At 40.2% G+C, this 21,291-nt stretch overlaps 1 protein-coding gene across 1 annotated transcript; it reads right to left on the reverse strand.

Moving 5' to 3' along the window:
* Positions 1–1,277: 1,277 nt before the first annotated feature.
* Positions 1,278–17,557, reverse strand: TNFRSF11B (TNF receptor superfamily member 11b). Its single transcript, XM_054286613.1, has 5 exons — positions 17,361–17,557; positions 7,695–8,064; positions 4,012–4,206; positions 3,442–3,666; positions 1,278–2,422 (listed from the first exon to the last, which is right to left on the reverse strand). The coding sequence occupies exons 1-5, from the start codon at positions 17,388–17,390 to the stop codon at positions 2,034–2,036; spliced, it is 1,209 nt and encodes a 402-aa protein (XP_054142588.1). The 5' UTR covers positions 17,391–17,557; the 3' UTR covers positions 1,278–2,033.
* Between the last annotated feature and the right edge of the window lie 3,734 nt (positions 17,558–21,291).

Consider the following 21,291-nt stretch of genomic DNA (forward strand, 5'->3'; position numbering starts at 1 on the left):
TCTCTAGAAGGCTCTATCTCTGTGATAAATTTTTAAATTATAGTGCTACTTGATACTGGATTTCTACTAGCAATTTCAAAATTGTTGTATATGTAGAAAGGATTAAGATGATATTGTTTACAAGGTGTGTGTGATCTTCATTTTGTTGCCAGTAAGATCATTATTCTCACTTTAACACCTAAAACACCCCAAACCTCCACACCTGTCAGAGTCATGGAAACATCTGGTATCTATTTTGCAAATTTGAGACTGTTGCTATAATCTTTTAATTACATATAAAACTACTTTCTGTTGTACAAGTATGTAAATTATCCCAAATGAATCAACACAAAACTAAGAATTTTTTCATGTTCAGCACCATTTCTCAGTTACAGCAATAAATGAGATGCTAATAGCATGTGAAATTTAAAAGGGAGTTTATTTCTTTTGATTAAAAAGTAATGTGAGAATTCAGTGAAAAATGAGTCCCAAGTATTTTAAACCAGTATGTCTCATTTGTATTTGCTATACAGAGAGCAATTCTGATGAACAACTATCTTATCAAGCAGAAATCTCTTTATCATTCTTTGCTTAAGATGCTCTCATCTCTAATAGAAGAATATTTGTCATGCAAGGCTAAATGCTTATGGATTTCCTTTCCTTACACAATGGAAAAGAATATGTTGAATATTCAAGCTCTGTTCACACGGTTTAAAGAAAAAAACCCCTTTGGTTTGCATTGTGAACGACCACTGGTCCTTAAAATTGTGAGCTTTTGATAATGACACTCATCCAGTCTCTGTTCTGCTTTCATGGGGCTCAGGGCTTTGTAGGTGCCTCATTCTGTAGCTGAGAGAAATGGTAAATGACAATTTTTTATGTGACCTCTCAGTGCTCCCTTACTTTAAACACAGTGGCAATATGTGAGGCTTTCCAAGCCTGTCAGGCCCATGCATCATCTTTCCTCCATGAAATTACTGTGGTTAGGGCAGAGCTCTCCAAGAACGTCACTGGGCCAAGAGTGGTGCTGGGCCAAATGTGTCTATGGAGCTGTAACTGGTCATATCACAACCACCTGGTCCTTTTAGACTGGAACCAGAAGGACTTTTGCAGCTTCTTCTACACCTTTGCAGTGACCATGAAATTTCATGATCAATATTTACTTGGTTCACTACTTAACTACTAGACCAGACAGGGAGTAGCAGAGACCCCAGCCCAAGATAAAGTGCAAAATCCACACAGTCTGTCTTTGTAATTAGTTCCTACTTTAGAATCAAGAGTAAAACACCAGTCAAAAACTAAACTGAAAAATTTAATTGCTTTATAAAATAAGATTATGAAATTCTATATAAAAATCCAGCTTCTTAAATATGGTACATTCACTTCCTCACAGAATATTTAAATATTCAGGTCACTTGAGCTATATTTTCACTGTATTTGAGTTAAAATCATTGGATAAATTAAAACATCCTTACCAAAAGATACCACAACTTATACAAATAATACTAAGCAATAATACACTTTTTAAATACAAAATGTAAAGAAATTAATAACTCTTAGGGCATGCTACAAAATTTTGCCAGAAAAATATATGGAATCATATTTGTTTAGCTAGAAAATATACAGTGTGCTTTCCAATTCTCTTCCTAAAATTCAGTCTCATATCCATTTAACTTAATAAATATGTACAACAAAAATGTTTATTCCTTGAAGAATATAAATAGCAAATACTGGAGTAGAGCCTGGTCTGGCATTCCTTTCTCATCTAGTGACTATAGTGGGACTTTTCAACTCTGAATGTGCAAAATTGCAGAATCAGGCCCTTAGCGTTACCATCGGGTTAACAGCTTTTACAAAAGTGATTTTTATTAAAGAAAAAAAAAAAAACCAGCAAAAAAAAAACCCTTCAAAACCACTGCAGGAGACTTAGAACTATTCCAGTCAGGCATTTCTATAAATAGTAAATCAAAATGTAGGGAAATAACGTTCCAGTTTAATTACTGCTGGCAGTAATTAGGGAAGAATAGTCAGTGGAGATAGAAACGTATCTTGAATTAGACACATCTTACTTTCACAGATTTAAGTTGGTTCCCTACCATTTCTAAAAAGAGTTTCTGGTATAATCTATACATTGTAAATCTGTGAAGAAACTTTATCACCTTCTTCAGGCTTTGGATGGTTCGTTTTGGAAAGTGGTACATTTTCAAGTGCTTCAGTCCATACATTAAACCTTTAATGGTGTCTTGGTCACCATTCTTTATTCTCCACAGATTGAGAAGCTTCAGAACTTGCTCTGTGGGTTGACATAGTTTCATTGTGCGCTCAACATCTTCTTTTCCCACTTTCTTGCCTGGCAGGCTTGCCATCAGCGTGTTGAGATGTTCAAAGGTGAGGTTCAGGTGGCCAACGTGCTTTAAGACACTGTTTTCACAATGACCGATATCTATAGAAAGCAAAAAGAGAAGAGAGCTAAGTACAGCATATTACAACTTTACTGTAGCCAGCAAAAAAACCTTCCAAAATTCCAAGCTGAATTTGCTTTCCAAATTTCTTTGCTTTAAATAATTCTCTCATCTTTGCTTTTTTGAGCCCATCTATCCTGTTAAATGTTGTGTGTACGTGATAGGACTCCTAGTATTTGCTTCCAGTGAATGAAAATTTAGCTCATTCTCTTCAGAAATGCCTAGACAAGCTTTGTTAAAATAGCAATTTTGAATTTTGAAGTACTCTAGACACTTCCTAGACTGACATAAGCATACATACTAAATAGCAGGGGGGTAAAAAAACATTTCTGCAGCATTTTTCAAATCTATTCTGAGTGGACAAAATGTCATTTGAATGTGGTGGTCGTTGATGATGGTTTACATGAAGAGTTGGCCTAACTACTGTAAAAAACCTTGTTATTAATACTGCAGCACTGTTTCATCTTTGAAACGTGTCTTGGTAGGTTCAGCACAAACAAAGCCGAATCAAATAAACAAATGAATCAGCATGACAAAGATACCAGAAGGGAAAAAGAAAGGAAAGCCTCTCTATGTATTAATCAAGTCACAAATATCAACCTCTACTTTACAGAAGACAAACTGCACTCTCAGCTGCAGGGAACCAGCTCCCTCTAACCTCGGTTGCTCAAATATTATAGTGGGAAACACTTTCCTCACTTGATCAAAATTCTTTGTATGTTGTGCAGTCTTAAAAGGGGACCTTGGTCACGGCACAACACACACTCCAAAGTATGCAACAAGTCTGGAAAGAATTCAGTCCTTGACTGATCTGGAGAAGTGGAATTCTGTTCCTGCTTCCCTTTGACTTCCCTATGCTTATGGCATTGATGTATCTCAGTGAAGGCCTGCAGGCCCCTCTCCAAGCACAACACATCCCCAGGGGGTATTTGATCCAAGCAATTTTTAAATGCCATTCAGAAGGTTTTTTTATAATGCATATGCTATCACAATAAGATACCTTGGATAATCTTCTTGACCATATCCTGTTCTTTGTTTTGCTGCTTCCACAGTTTCAAAAGATGGAAGGTCTGTTCTTGAGGGCTGTGCCTTTGTTTAATCCTTTCAATATTTTCTGTGCTAACTTTTGTCCCAGGCAAGCTGTCTGCTAGTATGTTCAGCCAGTTAGGTGTGACATGAGTAGGAACAGCAAACCTGAACATAGCCTCCTCACACAGGGTTACATCTGAAATGAGAATGAGATGTCAGTTGTTCTGATCTCTTACCCTAACTGTCTCAGGAAAAAAAACCCAAAAACAACAAAAACAAAAAACAACAACAACCAAGCAGCAAGAATGATAAGAAACAGTATTTAAAAAGCAGACTAAGAACTTGTCTTTGTAGTGCTGTTTCTCTTTGTGCTTGAGTTCTTTTGGGTCTGAGCTACAATAATTAAAATTCTACTATGGCCATCACCATAGCAGGCAAAGAGCTAACAAGCTAGGTATTTTTATCCTGGATTTTAGTAAATTAATTTTAACAATAACTAAAGGTACGTTTTCAGAGGACTCTTCCTTAATATGATACACACCTATTCCACATTTTTGAGGTGTCGTATCTGTATTTTCCTGACAGATGTTGTCACGAACCTCATTTCCTTTCAAAGCTATTTTGAAACCCAAGGCACTACAGTTTGTGTGCTTAAGACAGGCTGCTTTGGAGGAGGTTTCATTCGAGAAAAATCCCTCTGGACATCTCTCACATACAGTGTCACTCTCAGGGGTACCTGTGGAAACAGGAAAACAATGCATCCAATTACATATAACCTCAACTGTGGAGAAAAAAATTTAAAAAGAAAACAACAAAAAAACATTCCTCTCTAAACTGTCATGCTTCTGCTTTTCATGTTTGTGATCTATTAAGGAATCACTTTGGAAGAAAAAGAGACAGAAGATGCCTTAGGAAAAGGATGTTCCTGCAGATGTAATACAGTAAATAGTACTCTTAAATATGTTACCAAGTTTAAAATCAGTGATTACTGATTAAATCAGTAATTTAGTAAAGTAATATCTTTATAACCTTGATTACTCAAGTCTATTCACACATTATGCTATGTCTGATCTTCATCCTTCAACTATACAAATATTCTGTAAAGTAAATAAGTGGAAAAAAATTTTCACTCTGAAAATTCTGAATTTCACTCTGCAATAACTGCCCAGAGCCTTACTTGAATGGGTTACTTCAGTTCTAGATAAAAATACAATCCAATTCAATATCAACTAAAGACAACAATTTTGAAATTCTTTTTGGGCCTTGAATAAAGTGTTATTAAAAGCAAAGAAAGCACTGTCCAATATTAAAAAAAATATTTAATAGACATACATGTTCTACTTGGTGATTTATAATGCATAGTTTTACTTCAGAACTAAATATATCATACAACTAGAGAATCACAACATATGGTTCTAACATAGTAAGAAAACAAATCCATGAAATCTGAAACTATGCAGTCTAACCACCAGTGGCAGGAAAGTAACAGCACCAATAACTGCTGTATACTCACTCCTAATTCATCCTTATTCATCCAACATTTAACAAGTGCCTGAAGTCTGGTATCTAATACTGCATTACTGAACATGAGCTTAAGCACATGCTTAAAATTTATTTGAAAAAATTGGAAACTATATTTGAATACGAAAATACCTCCATCTAGTGTATTTTTTTAGTATTTACATGTGGATGTTTAATTTAATGTTGGCTTTTTAGCAATCTTTTCTTTATTTCGGGAAATCCTTAGAGAAAAAGAGTATTATGCATCTCGAGTTTTCAATCAGCTGTGAAATCAAGAACAGTGCTTGCACACAACCTGACCCAGCACTTCATCAGACAATGAGTGAAAACAAAGGAGTTTATAGTTGCCAGGGTCCCTGTATGTGCCAGCCCCCCGGCAAAGCCGGCGCGTTCTGCAGCCCCCGCATCGCCCCGCGCAGTGCGCGCTGCCCGCAGCGCTGCTGGACACAGCTGCGGGCAGCACCTGCACCCGCGGGCAGCGATCAGCTGGCCTGAGGCAGCTGCATTTCAGCGACTTCCCTGCCACAGACAGGCTCTGCCGTGTGCTGGCAGCAGGGAAGTGGAAGAAAGGAGTGTTCCTGCAAATGGTGCATCGTTCTGCTCACAGCTTGCTGCATAATCTTTGCAGCACAAGGGAGGAATATACCGCGTTCTCCATCAGTGTTCTCAGGACTGAGCATAAAGTCACTCTCCAGCTCTGCCGGCTTCTTCACTGTTTATTTCGCCGCTCTTGTTAAGGACACGAATTGCCGCTGTCTGCCTGCCCTTCTGCCACTCCCTCCAACCCTCCTGGAATCCCCCATTCTTCCCAGGGAAACGGCAGCAGCCACGGGGGAGACAGAGCTGCCTGCTTTCCCAGCACAACGCTGCTCGAAACCCTGCCTCATCCAGGGCCCGCCGCGGCAGAAAGGAGCAAAGCCTTAATCTTCACTCACAAAAAGAGACTACAAAGAAAGGTGATATCCCAGTGTAATCATGAGCAATGAGCACCAGGGAAACAGAATTCTAATGCTTTAAGCCTTAAATGAAGCACTGGACCACACCATCTCCCTGTGAGGGAGTGGAATCATACTTTTCTGCTCTTAGGTTTTATTTCACCTGAATGTGCCTCATTACAAAGTTCAAGGCTATCATATGGCAAAAAGCAGTAACAGTTACTTACTTATTACTTATTACAAATAAGCAGTACATGCTTATTAAACTCTTAGTTGTTGCCTCACCACAAAAAGTGGTATTGACACAGGGGGATGCAATTGTTTTTGCAATGTTTTCATTCCTTTTTTGAGGTCTGCTTGGGTTTAGTTGGTTCAATCTGATGGTCTTTTGGAAACAAACTTTTCAAGATGTTACAAAACTCAACATTTTATCTTCTTTAAAAGTTTGCTTCATTCTGATCTGAGGGATTGAAATTTGTCTGCCATATTTCACCGTGCTCGGAGGGATGCAGCAGGCTGGTTGCTCAGACAATTTATGCTTTCATCTCCCAAAGTCTTTCTGAGGATTTTGTTTCTGGTCCCTTTTAACTTGCTGCTGAGATACAGTGGAACCTCATTAACCCAAACCCCTGGGTATAATGGTTTAGGTTAATGAAGGTTTACAATATGGAAATTTGGTAACTGCCAGGTGGAAATGCTTAGCAGTGGAAGGGGATCAGGGTAAAGCTTCATCAACCAATTACTCAAGGGCTAGTGAGCAGCTACAGCAGCGACATTTCTCCTTCTGCCAAAGCTGCTCTCCAGTGAGAGGTTCATAACCCAGAAAAGGACTTCCAGCCTGTCATTCAGCTCAGCACTAAAACGCACAGGTCAGCCCTAGTGTTTCTCACTGCAGGTACATCATTCCTAGGGAAATCATTCTGCCTGCAGGTGTCTGAGACACTTTGATTTTCTGCATTTCCTTTCTCAGTGCTCTTCTCCAGGCAGTTATCAAGCTCTGGTACAATGACAGTTTGCAATTCTTTCAGGTTGTGTTAAATACTGGAGCTAAACTGGGCCACAGCATTTGCCAAACAATAAATGATGTATTTGGTTTTGAGGGAAGAACAAATTATTGGTTTAACAATTTATGTTGTCTTAAATGAAGAATACGCTCCACTGAAAAGTGCTGCTTTGCTCTATATTCCCACCAGACTTTCAGCACTGTGCCAGCTTGCTTGACAAAGAAATGGTTGTTTGCTTGATAATAGTAACAGTTTCTATAAGAAAGGAAAATTCCACTTAGGATGCTGATAATTAATTATTACCACATATTGCAGTGACACTAGAGCTATATTAATGTTGTTATAATTATATACTTGGTGTCAAACATGTAGTGCTCCTGGTGTTTGTCAAGATATACGGTTGCTTGAAACAGCAGATTTCAAAATGAAAACCATTATTATTTTTCACACACACAAATACTACATTCCAGATAATGTTCCTTTAAAAGAGGCAATCCATCATGTTTCTCATTAGAGTGCAATTTGCTACATTTGCTACTGCCATTAAGTTATATATTACAGCAGGAGCAGGGTATTCCACTGAGAAACCTTCCTTTGGCTACAGTCCAAATGATGCAGATTAGAACAAGTTCAATTGGCTTTGCAATTTACTGTCCTGCAATTTCATCTGGACAAGCCTCTTTCCTAATCTTGTCACTTCCACGAGTCGTGGACGCGCTGCCGAGCTCCGATCACGCCTGTGCCTATGGAGGAGCGGGACCCACCTGCCTGGGCAACCCCGGAGCCGGGCGGACACTCCGTGTGCCTCAAGCAGAACTCGAGCTCCAGGTACCTGCCCGGGACGCACTCGCAGACGCGGTTCTGTGTGCTGGAGCACTCCTGCCTGACGAGCTGCAGCTCCTTGCACACGGCGCTGCAGTACTGGCACTCCTCGTTGCTGTTCCACTCGTCGGCGTAGTACTGAGCCGGGCACGGGGCGCACTGCGTCGGGCTGCTGGCGCTGCAGTGCCGCTTCACGTAGCTCCCCGGAGGACACTGGTCACACAGCAGCTGCCGAGATGTCTCTGGGTCGTAATGGAGATACTTGGGGGGAGAGTCATCTTGGAAGGTCCATTTGACAGAAATGTCCAAGAGCTAGCAACAGGAAAACAAAACATTGCCTCCTTTTAGTTCCGGGAAGCACCGTGATCACAAGGAAACCTGCGCTTCAATGAATTTATGAATCTACTCGTGTCACTCATTTTCATACAAATATTTGCATTAGAAATTTCTGAGATACCGGCAAGCTTCCAGACTCTCCCGTGTCTATCATAGAATGGGAAAGTTTTAGGATCTTATCTAGCAAATCTTCCCGACCTAAGTGATTCCTTCCATAGATGTAGATACTATTCTCTGATTTACGCCCTTTTAATATCACTGGGCAATGACGTTTTACTGCCTGGCACCAGAAAATTTGTCCAATGCACAGCAGGCGGGGATTATACATCTCTGTGTTCTTAAGCAGAAATTGTGCCTGAACATATGAATATGACCAGTGTAGTGCACCATCACCACAGATACCTTTAAAGGTGATTCCTTACACTATTTCTCTTACGCTTTTTACAGAAATTATTGGCTAGAACAATTGGCTAGAACAACAAACAATTTTTAATGCCTTCCATTCAATTTTGCACTGATATGCAGAAGCTTTTGGGATGTAATGTGGCAACTACATCAAAGGAGTAGACACAGCTTGAGACAAAGGTAAGGAAGGATGCAGGGTACAAAGAGCACATTAAGGACTCAATTGCATGAGCTCGAAGAGACCAGGCCAATGCTTTCATTTCCCACCTGAAACCACAGGCTCACAGCTGTTGTGAAAAGCTGGTTCAGTACCAGCACATACCATGACAGCTAGAGTCCTTCTGCTTCCTATAACAGTCAGCTTTGCTGGTGTGACTGGGGACCTGGTGAGCTGAGACAGCCTGCCCTGCTGCAGAGACAATGTCCATATCACTTTGTTTTGGTCTTATAATTGAAAATTTGGTTCTGTGATTCTGTCAGTCTACCACAAAAATAACTTTTGAGAACCACCCTGATCCCCACAGGGTCTGCCAACAGCTCACTCTCCTCACTGATAACCCAGCTCTGTCCCTGCACTGCATGCATGGCTACATGTGCCACTTCTCTTCCAAAACTTGTACATTATTTATAAAGATGAAGTAAACTGGATCTGACTAAGATATTTTTCAGGGTATCCAATAAAATTATAGATCTAACTGACTTGTCTTTATTGCCAATTTAATCCTTGTCAGCTAACACAGAGTTGCCAATTCAATTTCAAAAATGTATTTCCTCTTTTTCAAATGTCCCCAAAGTATAAGTGGAATTAACTTTTTTTTTTAAGTTGTATTTTCTTGAGATGCTTCATTTAAGGGCCTCACTTCTGCCATATCAAGGCACTTCTAAAGCCATAGTCTTATTAAGTTTGGAAATGGCAATTTAAGACTTCATCTGCATTAACACAATTCACAGTAAACAACAAGTGATATGAGATGCTTAGCTTAGGAACTCTTATTGCTTAAGCAAGTATTCTTAAATGCATTCTCCTATTGCACATCTATGAATCCACTTTTCATACACCTGTACTTGGGCTGAGGAATGAAATGCAGATAGTATGGATATTTCCTACAGCCTCTTGCAGCTACCCTTGACTAATAATGCCCTTGACTGATAACTTATCAGATTTCTTGAGGTCGGAGATCTCACTTTTCTTGTGGTCTCAATGCACAATACCTTTCACTGTGAGAAATTCCTTATTAGTCTTTGAAGTTTGATGAACAACTCCATTTTCCTTAAATGACTGGATCTGTTTTATGTGGTCTATTTAACAAAGAGGGTGCAGCACATTTTTTAATAGTGAGTGGCTTCACATTGAGGAAAAATGCCCCCACCCTTGGTAAATCTACAGCTATGACTCTAGTAATAAGGAAGTCCTGGTAATCTCATTAATTGTTGATGTGAACAGTGAAGTTTTCTTCTATGGTTTTAGTTCAGTAATAGATAATACAGCATCCCAGAGTCCAAGACTTGCATGGACACAAACATTTCCTTCACAGAACATATCTGACTACAACATGTGGCACAGGCACTACAAAGATAAGCATCAACCCACACTTCACACAGATATCTGTGGAAACCCAAGACAATTCCCAACAGAGGTGAACATCTGACACTGTGAAAATTATTAGGGACAGCAACCAGTCATATGGGCAGCAGTCCTTGTGCAGAAACATCAGTATTCCTGCTCTGCAGTGCACAGCTCCCCACAAACCCAGAGCTGTCACTGCAGTAGAATCTGCTCCTCTGGGTTGTGCCTCTGCCCGTGGTGACACATTTTCACGTAATTAACAGGTAGGTGAATCATTTCATAGCTGTTAACTCTACTCTGCAACATGTAGGAGCAAGAATAACAAGATTTTATCTATTTTCCTTACTCAACTATTTACATGGGAAACCATGTATGAGGCAAATAAAGAGTTTTGCTGCAGGGGATGATTCAGTATTAAAATTAATTAGAATTCAATAATCAGGGTATGAAAGCCTAGGAATTTGTAGGGAAAAATGGAGGCATTTGCTCCCTGAAGGACCTACAGCTGTGGGAAACAAGCCAATAAAAATTGAAAACATTTCAACACAATTTGAGAGGAATTGACTTTAAAAATTGAGCAAAACAATACTTGAACCATATGTGTGTGAGACATACTGAGTTTTGTCCTTGGAAGAACCAATAACTATAAACTAATAATGGCAACTAGAATATTATTAATCTAAATGAGCATAACCAAACCCCATAATAATAGGATAAATAAATTAGCATCACTAAAAGAACAATCAATCTTCCCATTTGATTTTTTTCTTTTTGCTTTTAAGAGAAAAGTACATCACACTTGTTTTCTCTTTTTTTCCCAGAAATACATTGCATAGCTGCAGTAATCCATTGATCAGTGGCTGAGCCACATGTATGCAGGAGCCAACTATTTTATTTAGTAAAATATTATGACAAAAAGATCCTTCAGTCAAACTAAAGATATGCAATGAATATCTCAGAACTTTACCAGAGCATTTCATTCATAATTTTCAACATAGAGTTAGATCACCATTACCACTGTTTGACTAGTGTGAGCCTATTGGCACAGGGAGCTGTGCAACTCACTGCCATAGGAGACTGCAAAAAGTCGACTTCAAGATGATACCTGACATAGTAATGGATGAAAATAATAAAGGACTATTAAACATAAACATCATCTTTTGATCAAGAAATCCCAAATCAAAAACTTAATTCACAAAAATAGTGGTATTTCTGCCATCTCTTCTATGCATCAGATATCAATCACAGCCATAGACAGCATTTGGGTCTTTTTAGGGCATTTTTTCTGGACTTTTTTTTTAGACCAAATATAGCCATCAGTATGTTGCTAAGTACATTTCTAGACCTCAATCCCCAATACCACACTTCATAAGACTACTGTAGGTTACTTGATAGTACTTAAGAAAAAAGATCTGCAATTGTTTTCTATGCAGTCCAAACACACATAGCACAACTGAGTATTCTGAATATTGATATGCAACCTGCAAATGAGAAGTTATCTTTAAACCTACATCAAGTGCCAAAGTAAATTCAATCTATTTTTCAGATGTTTTGCAAGAATTCAGTAGTAATTGTGGAAGATAATGAAATATAATTTTCACTATTTTTACTGCAGCAACTTGGCACGAACAGAATGAAAAGACTCTTTTGTCCCCCAGTTCACAGAATAAACTGCAGGGGAACATCACTAAATTGTTCTTTCTCCTGGCCTAACACACAGTGAGTTTGTGCTTACATTAGGAATTTGCATCACCTGTTACAGCAGATTTGCAGAGCAAAACAGATGGTGCTGAGCACCTGACATCCACATTATGTATTATTCTGAGGGGATATTTTGGACTGACTTCAATCTGCTCTCATGGACAAGCATGCATTAGTGCATCTGGTGTCTCTGGGGCCCATCTCTAGATTTGCTTCCATCAGTTCAATTTACTTTGGTAAATCCACTTTGTGCACTCCAGGGCTGCTCTGATATGGAAACTAAAACACAGTAAATAAAGATGATCAGGAGAGGCCCTTCAATAGCATGTTCCTAAGACAAATTAAAATGGCATTTAAATGCATATTATGTCCTTCCTGACATTTCCTCTCCTAAACTATGCTATGACCAACTTGATAGCAGTTTCTTAGCTACACAAACCTCTGATTGATCTAAATGTCCATATTGAAATGCAGTCTCTATACTAAGCACCTGAATGTCTTCTATTCACTAAGCACTATTTGAGCACAGAAAAGGGCCATGATCTGAACTTACTAGTTCTGAACAGTGGTCTCCAAAAGGTTCATAGAAAGCAAGATTTCTTCCATAAACATGCCTGGCCTGTTTTGCTCTTGCTGGAAAAGGTGTAATGTGCTAATTTGAAAGAAGGAAGAAATTGCAAGTCCAGCTTCAGTCTACTGGAATCAGTATTAGGGACAATGAGTATGCTCACCCTATAACCCTTCTGAAACCAAAGCTGGCATCCATCAGTGCTGCACACAACCAAATTAATGGATTTGTCATTCAGAAGATTGTGTAAAATTCTGTTCATCCTTGTTTAGGAAAGGATAATTCACTGGGAAGCAGTACAGAGAAAGTTTCAAAGCAAATTGAGAGCTCCTCCCTGGAGAGGATCTGGACTTATTCAATAGCTTGGCAAGTCACAAGAGAAGCTATGGACTCAGTACAGACAGCCAGTGAACTCAGAGAGAAGAGCTTTCTCCATTAAAGGATAATACTGGCAAATGAAAAGGGGATTCTCTTGTCAGAGGAAGATTTGGAACAGCCTTTCACTGAGAAGCAGGTGTAAGAAACCCATGTGTCCTAAATATAGCTCTCAATGCCTTTCTGAAAGCAAATACCCCATTTCATTTCCTGGAAGAGATGGCAAATGGACTGAAGAGATCCAGGCAGTTTCTTTCAGTTTTAAACCCTCAGCCAATTCTTTACATGCCAGCACTAAGGGAAGAAAATAATGCTCAGTATCTTTTTCATCTTGACAAATTAATTGCTAGTGTGATTCATTTGTAAACAGTTTTCCTAGGGTTAGTAAAATGCAAGGCTCAATTTAAAAAAAAACCCTAAAGGTTAGGGGTTTTTTTGTTATATGAGTATGAAATTCTATCAATAACAAAACTGTAATAGCAAAAAAAAACCCAAAACAAACAAACAAACAAAAAAAAACCCACCAAAACTAGAACAAAACCTAATATAATTAACTACATCTAACAACCTATTGGGTGAAATGGAGTTCTAGTGTCATAGGCTCACTGCTAAAAAGACTGAAGAACTCAGTCTTCCTCCATGTCCCTGGGGGAAATCCTGGGCACCTCTCAGGGTGGCTGTCTCAGTGTGAGGAATTGGGATGAATTGTAAATACTGAAATATAAGTCTAGTGTAAGTCAGTGTGATGCAAGCAAATGCTGAGAACTTATTCAAGATGAATTACCCAAGGTTAGACAGAAGTTCTTTCACTGTGTCACTCAGCACATTAGGCCTGAAGCTATATTTCTCCATACCATCCTTATGTCAGCATGCACATAAAAGGCCTGTGCAGTCCATTTGTTTGATTCCTTAGAAGATGCTTTTGAAAGAGAAATAATGTGATTGTAAAATTTCATTTCAGATCTTGGGCAAAAAAAAAATACACACCCTTTTCTTTCATCTTTAAATGTAAGGCAAAGAGCTGCTTGATTTCTCCTGTTGAATTAAAATGAACTAGAAGACAAAGCACATGAAGTAAAAATCCTTCAAGCATCATCCCTTTAAATCAGTGCTTTGTGGCAGAAAAGAGAGTGGTTTTTCAGCATATGAAAATATTATTATATAGCTTGGCTTTGTGGTTTTGGGTTGTAGACCAAAGGAGAATGTTTAATTTGCTGAGAAAGATAAATCTGTTTCTGTTTTGCATTCCACAAGTATTCCAAAGCATATTTTCTTGTGTGATAAATAATCATTCAAGACATCTGTCAGATTGCTCCCAGTGTTTGCATTGGGTTCAAAGTAAAACCTCACAACTCTCCTACTTTGCCTTCTATACAAAATATTTGGACAAAGCAAAGGCAGGAGGCTTTCACATATCCTCAACCCTTAGGCAAAATTCCTCACTGAAATCATGCACAGGCCCAGAGAAATCCTACTGGCAAAATATAGCACTGGATGATATTATCAAGGTCCTCTTCCATCAATAGCTTGTATCTCAGATCCAGTATGTGACAATGCCATGCTGGATCAGATCCACATCCAGCTATTGAAAATCACCATTGTAAAATGCTTGCCATCCTGGCAGAAATGACTCCCATCTAGCTCTCATCCACCTCATCTTGCTGTTGTGGAGGCCCATGCAATCACCAGGTTTAACCTCTTTGGGCCAGCAGCTCTGCAGCACTGCTGACCTGCCCTGTGGGGGCTGCAGGCTCACACGTACACTGTCCAGGCAAGGGACCTTTCTGCAGACCACAGCCAAGTGTCAGGTACACAATGAAACCTGACATGGAGTCATCTTCACTGCTTGGAGTTCAGCTATCAAGTTCTTCTACCATTCTACCAACTGCTTCATTGCAATCCACTCACTTTGGACATAACAGGACCTATTTTTGTTTGGAAGACACTTTATGAAGTGGAGACTCCTCTTTTACATTAGGAGTTTAACTGGTGACTCTCCTGAGTGATGCATATTCAAAACTGAGGCTATGAAACACTGTCTTCATTTCTCTGCCAGTAAAGGAATATGTCAAAAAGTCAAGTCTTGTAGAGACTTTTTGAGGCACCATTAGTTGTCATTCATGCCAATCTAGGGGTCTAAATTACTGTTTCATTTTCAGTGGTATGAAAATGAAATTCAGATGAAGAACAGTTTTACATTTTATCAAAGCAGTGCTAAATTGAAAGTCTTCATTTCTATGAGTTACGTTTGCCTTGAAACCTGCAGAGGGACAAAGCAGGGAAAATGAATCAGATAACTCTCCAAAATATTTGTCTTACATTTTGGAACATTATTCACCAGAGTGACAGCAATATTTAGAGCTAACTCAAACCTGGGATGTTCCCACTGCAACTACAGTCTGCCTTTGCACTGACAGAACTACTAACAGCTGACTGCTAGCTAGAGGATGTATGTCCAGTACCATGTGCAAACAGGTGTTTTTACAGAAGGAGCAAAATTAAGTTTTCCATGAGATTTGAACAGTGGGTGTAACTTCAATTGTCACAGTATCTTTTAAAAATTCTTCTGGTAACCTTAGTGTTTTATTTTTAACCAAGACACATGCAGACATGCAGACAGAAAGAAAGTCAGACAGAAAGATAACTCCTACCCTCACGGGCTGTAAAGCCACTGCTGCCTACACACAGCAAACCCAACAGGCAGGCCAGAAAAAGAATGTCACATGTGCCCAGAGATCCAAAATAGAGAAAGGTCAAGTGTAAGGGTCAAGATAGTTACGTGACAAGTAATGAGATTCAGCTTTGGGGAATTTCTTTCCATTCAGTCCAATTTCATAATGTTTGTAAGCAGCTTTAGTGTTCCAAGCAAATGACACAAACATGAGCGCACCCCCACATCAGGAATAACCTTTCTGAAACCTTAGCAAAGAGGCCAAGGCTGAAAGTACATCATGCCCCAGATACAATGTCTCCAAACTAGGCTGGGGGATATGTGAGCCAGACCCACAGAACTTTTATCTATAGTTGTACCTCCTAAAAGGGTTGTTGTACCTCCTAAAAACAGATACTAAAGCTACTTTTCTGAGCTCTAGCACATCTGACAGTACTTTAACTTCACTAATTTTACTTTAATTTCACAATAATTTTAAATTAATTTAATAACAACAACAACAATAATAATAATAATGCAGTTGAATGATGATCTCTTTGCTATGCACTGCCACTGATGTATTTCAGCTCCAAGACTCATCTGCCAGAGGATTATGCTGAACTTCACCAAATGCTATCACTTTGTGGGAGAACATGAACAGGCACATTGCATTTAATTAAAATCAAAATCCTGATGTGATTATTTTATGACAGCCACAGATAAGAAGCTAGGTTGATAACCAGATATTGCTGAAACTCCCAGATTAACTTCCTGTGATTTCATATTGACAACGCAGGCACAACATCAGACATGGGATGAAAAAGTTGTCCCGAATTGCAATCTGCTGACCACAAGCCTGACAAATTTTACTTCCCGTGCACCATTAATTACTTTGGGTTTCCTTCTCAAAAAGCTCTTTCAGAAAGTTGTACAGAGAGTAATAAACACGCATTACTCATCAAATCCTGGAAATCTCGTTGCATTTATAAAAAGCTTTCAGAATAAATGGATCTCAGTTCTAATGCTCTGCCACAACATTAATGCCGTTGTGCTCACCAAAACAACCCAGAAGCAAGTTACTGTGCTGGCAAGAGCCTGCTCTGACTATTATTTTTTAATGTTTTTCTTTGAAAGTTTCCTTATGCAAAAGATGAAGAGCCTCCAAATAGATGTTACACAGGATCTGTCTGTAGGCAGGTTTTAATTAAACTGAACTCATATACTATTCCATATGACTAAATGGATTAAATAACATTTTGAAAGATTTACTGCACTGCTAACATCTCTAATTTTGCATCTGGAAGTATCTTACTAAATCACCAAGTAAACAAAAACTTATTAAAGCAGGGGCTTATACCAGATTTAATAACCCAACTTCTTCTGTAATAGCTACTGACACAGCTACTAATTCATCACCTTCTTGCATATGAGGCTGAATTTTCTAAGCCAAGACAAGAACCACACACTAGTGGGGTTTTTTTGTGGTGTTCACAGTGGTTTTCCCGGGTAAGAAATCCAACCCAGTACCTGAGAGTGCCCCTGCAGCAGAGATTAGAGGCAGGCAGGGATGGAGCTTTTGTAATCAGAAACAAACATCGTAGCCTACAGTTTCTAAATTCATTACTCGATACAGGCTTTTGCTTCAGACCAGTCTGATGAGGCCTCATAAAAGGAGGGAGGAAGTCAGTAAAAAAAGCAAAATAAAGGCAATTCATGCCACTACCTTGAGAATGGGATGAAAAACTCTGCTGTCTCCCTGGAGCTGAACGTGTCCATCACATTCCAAACTCACCAAGAAAGTTTGGAGAGATGAAACAAAAAGGGTTTACCAAGAAAACGGAGAGAAGACAAAGCAACCCACAAACAAACAAACAAACAAACAAACAATCCCCCCAAAACCCCCAAATCCAAAACAAAAGCCCAGAAGAAAAGCCGTGTGTCTCTCCAGGCTGGTGTCTGAAGCTGCAATGCATCCTAGAGCCCATCTACCTCTGCAAGGGACTCACCACAAGCGTGCAGCACAGGAACTTGTTCATTGTGGTCGGTGGAAGAAACCTCAGCGCGCTGGGAATCAGGCAGAGTCAGCGCCAGGCTCCAGCAGCTGCTCACATTCCCAACATTAAAGACACGATATATATATAGTCCCGGTGTAACAGGAAGCCTGGGCTCAGCTTTGATCACACATTCCCTGCCGTGACCAAACTTTTCTCTCGCGCACTCCCCCTCACCTCCCCCCACCCCCCTCTTTTTTTTTTTCTCTTTTTCTTTTTTTTTTTTAAGGGACCTGTAAAACTTGGTGACTTAATGGAACCCTTTGAGCGCCGTAACCACAGACTGGAAAATGCAGGAGGGAGTGTCGGGGGCTGGCCAGGGGAGGGTTTAATTGCTCCCTGTCTGGCTGTCTGGCCGTGCCGCCCTGCGCTGCAGCGGGGCCGGAGGGGAGGCTCCGCTCCCTGGGCTGGGCTCCGCGGGGGCTCCCAGCAGCGGGGCAGGCTGGAAGCGAAGGCCAGGGCGGGGAAGCAGAGGAGAAGGAGGGTCTCCGTTCCTTCCCTTCCCTGCTGAGGCAGGAATGCGAGGGACGGCGCCCGCCTCTCTCCGAGGCGCCTCCGGCCTACGCCGGCCCGAGGGGCTTGGCCCGGGAGAGGCCCGGGCGAGCGGCGACACGGGGCCCTTGCTGTGATTTTCCAGCGACAGTCGTGCCTTCAGCATGCTCCTGCCCCAGGAGAAGTCCCACTCAGGGCGCTGTTCTTCCTTCTCCCCAGTTTAAGTTAGAGAAGGCCATTTTTCTGAAGCCATAATGATCAAACCCTGCTGTTCGTGCTTCCCGGGATTGCTCCGAGGGCTCCATGGAAGCCCCGGGGAGCCTGTGTGTGCCAGGTGTGGAGCAGAGGAAGGTGCAGAGAAAGGATTTATTTTCCCAACCTGCAGATAGCTATAAACGATTATGGGAGGCTGTGGGATCCCGCGGAAGAAGCCAAACCTGATGTGCCTCCAGATTTCACAGATGGTTTTTTCTCCCTTTTCACGGGCCAGACCAAAACCTCAGCTCTGGATATGCCAGCTCTTGAGCATTTAAAACTGGGGCCCCTGTTGGCAATGGGTTTGCAGTTTCTCCCCTTTGAGTCACAAGGCTGAGCAGGATTGGCAAGAGTTAGGTGGAAAAAGCCTGCATATTGTTTCATAAAAATTCAGCTGTATTGTCTGGAAACCGTCATCGTCAAGGACAGCCTCACAAACCCTTACAAATCTATAGCCATTTGAACGTGCATCAAGCATAACCTGAGATTGAAACAGATTCTGGTTACACTTGTCAGGATGATAAAAATTCAAGACACTTGAATTAGTGGTAAATTGTCTGTGAGAAATAGTGTGAAAACTGGCACAGAAAGCCGACCACCTGAGGGAGCATTGCTGGTATTTGATGGGTAGTAGTCACCACTTGATTAGTATTGTACCTGGAATGGATGATGCAAATGTTCCTGTAATCTTTTCACAACTTTTTAATACTTTAGCATTTATTCTTAAATATATTTATGAATGTATCGCCCAGGTAAAAGCACAGTAGTGCCAATAGATGGATTTTACCTGTACATTCCTGCATTTTCATTGTGGAGCAGTGGGAAGGATTGTTCCTGACATGGGCATCTTTGAGCATGTTAGGATAGCTTTGTGTGAGTGTGGTGTTCTCCAAGCAGGGACCAACTTCAAGTGTCAACCATAATGCTACAGCAACTCCATCAGCAGAAGTTGTTAAGTTCATAAGTAGAAGTTTACATTAAACTACTTTTATCCTCTCAAAGGCCAAGAGCTGGACATGGCAATGTGTCTCTTCTGATTGGAAGCAGCTCCAGTGTCAGGTCAGGGGATCTTGGGAGGGAGGTGAGGCTGATTGCCTTCATCTCAGATACAGCAGAAAGAAAAGCACCAACTGCATAGCAAGCTCCTTGTGTTTAATTGACACTGTTAACTGAATTTCAGTGGGCTTTGGATGGTACTGAATTAATTGACACTGTTAACTGAATTTCAGTGGGCTTCTCATTGCTGGTACTAGCCATAAATGCCCAACAGCTGCCTCTGTCAAGAAATAAAACTATAGCTCATAAGCCTATTTAAACAGGTTAATGTGTATGGGCAATAGCGTTCATATCAGAATTTTCTAGAGGTGGAAATATTTTATGCAATTGACCTGAGCAGAAAACAAATTAGAAAGCCGTTGAAATTCTTCAGCTGAAAATGGTGCTGTTGCTAAGAAGAGGGATCTTCTTCGACACAACTATTTTGTGTATATTTTTGTTCAGAGTTAGATGTGCTGACTTTTTTTGAAAAGATGTTTTTCATCCTTAAGCAGTGAAAAAACTGGCAGAGGTTAATGAGAAGAAAACAGATCCTCCTCAAGCTCATTCAGCTAAATGGAAGGGGGACAAGGTGTATCTGTTTCAATGATGACAGCGTGTTGGGACAGCTGCTAAGGAGACCATCACCTTTACCAGACATGAACATGAACTTTTCGGCCATCTAATCTCTGTAGAGCTGGCTGTGGATGTTAGCAGAGAACTGTGTGCTTGTACTTAGCATGTTTGATCCTGAAATCACACATACACAATAAATACAGGATCCCACACTGCCATTTTCAGTGTCACTTTCCAAAGAAGAACTGTGCTTTAACAAGGTTTAAACTGCAGTTTGAATGTTTTCACAAGTGTTTTACAACGTTGCCACTTTGCCTTTGGGAATTAGTTAAGAACTGCGTTTGCAGAGCATAGAATCATGGGACAAGGCAGTAAACCCTGTAATAAACACTTGTCCATGCTACAACCAAGTTGTTCTCAGCAGTGTTTAAAAGAACCACGTTTGTGACTACATGCCATAACAGAGAAGAGACACAGCCTGAAATTATTTTTTGAAAGTTAAGTGCCTTCAAGTATTCATTATTCATAGAAGATTACAAACTGTTATAGGAAAAGAAACTAAAAAATCAGGTTTTCTTCTTTCACTAACAAATCTGAAGTGTTGAGTATTACAGGCACTAAGTACTCCATTCCATGTTACGGGAATGTAACTAATTTATTTTAATAGTCATTAGTTAAAATGGTGTAGAAACAGCCCTCTAGTTAACAGAAGTGGTTCACTGCAACTTGTAACAGTACATAAGACTGGAGAAAAAGGACAACTTGCATTGGGCAGGCTGAAGGTTACCAACACTACGTTGCTTTCAATTTGCAGTGATGTGCTTTGGCTAGAATATCAACTTATTGATTCACTAGTAGTCATATTTCCAGACAGGTATTTATCTTTCTCTGGTTTTTATCCTCACTATTTGTATTGCTGTCTTGGATGTTATTATTGTTGTAAATCTATTTTTGTTCCCATGCATCATTATAATCACCAGGTCTATAAATGGCTTTGCTCTTCCAGCCTGTCTGATATCTGGAAAAATTCACAAGTCCCAACCAGTGAGTTGGTGCTGGCAGGTGAACACTGCCTCACTGAGTCATCTCAATATATCAGCGTGATGTTTATTGAGCCCAAGCAACAAACAGTGGGAAGACTGTGGCTTCAGCCTTGGGACGTAGAGTTCACCACATGTTGCATTTAGAGAACACTCAGAGACTCGTCATTAAGAGATTTATGTCAAACTAAGGGGAAGAGGAATCTTAAAAAGATCAATTGGCTCTGAAAACAAACATATTAGTAGCAAGAAGGCAACAATCTGGCATTCTACCATGCTATTACAGCTGTCCCTTAGAAATGAATCTCTCTCTGTAAATTGTAGGAGCTGATGATCTGAACTGAGAACACTTTGAAAATGGAGGCTTAAAGAAAAGTGTTAATCTGCAGGCAGTGTGGTGGTGCAGGTAGCAGGAAAATGTGTCAGATTTGACCAAGTAGGAGAAAACCTGCAGCTACTGCCCCAACCTTTTTCTCTAATATAACTCA

The sequence above is a fragment of the Melozone crissalis genome, unplaced genomic scaffold, assembly GCF_028551555.1.
Source record: "Melozone crissalis strain CALT ecotype California unplaced genomic scaffold, PUWL_Pcris_2 ptg000002l_1, whole genome shotgun sequence".
In the NCBI taxonomy this organism is placed as follows: domain Eukaryota; kingdom Metazoa; phylum Chordata; class Aves; order Passeriformes; family Passerellidae; genus Melozone; species Melozone crissalis.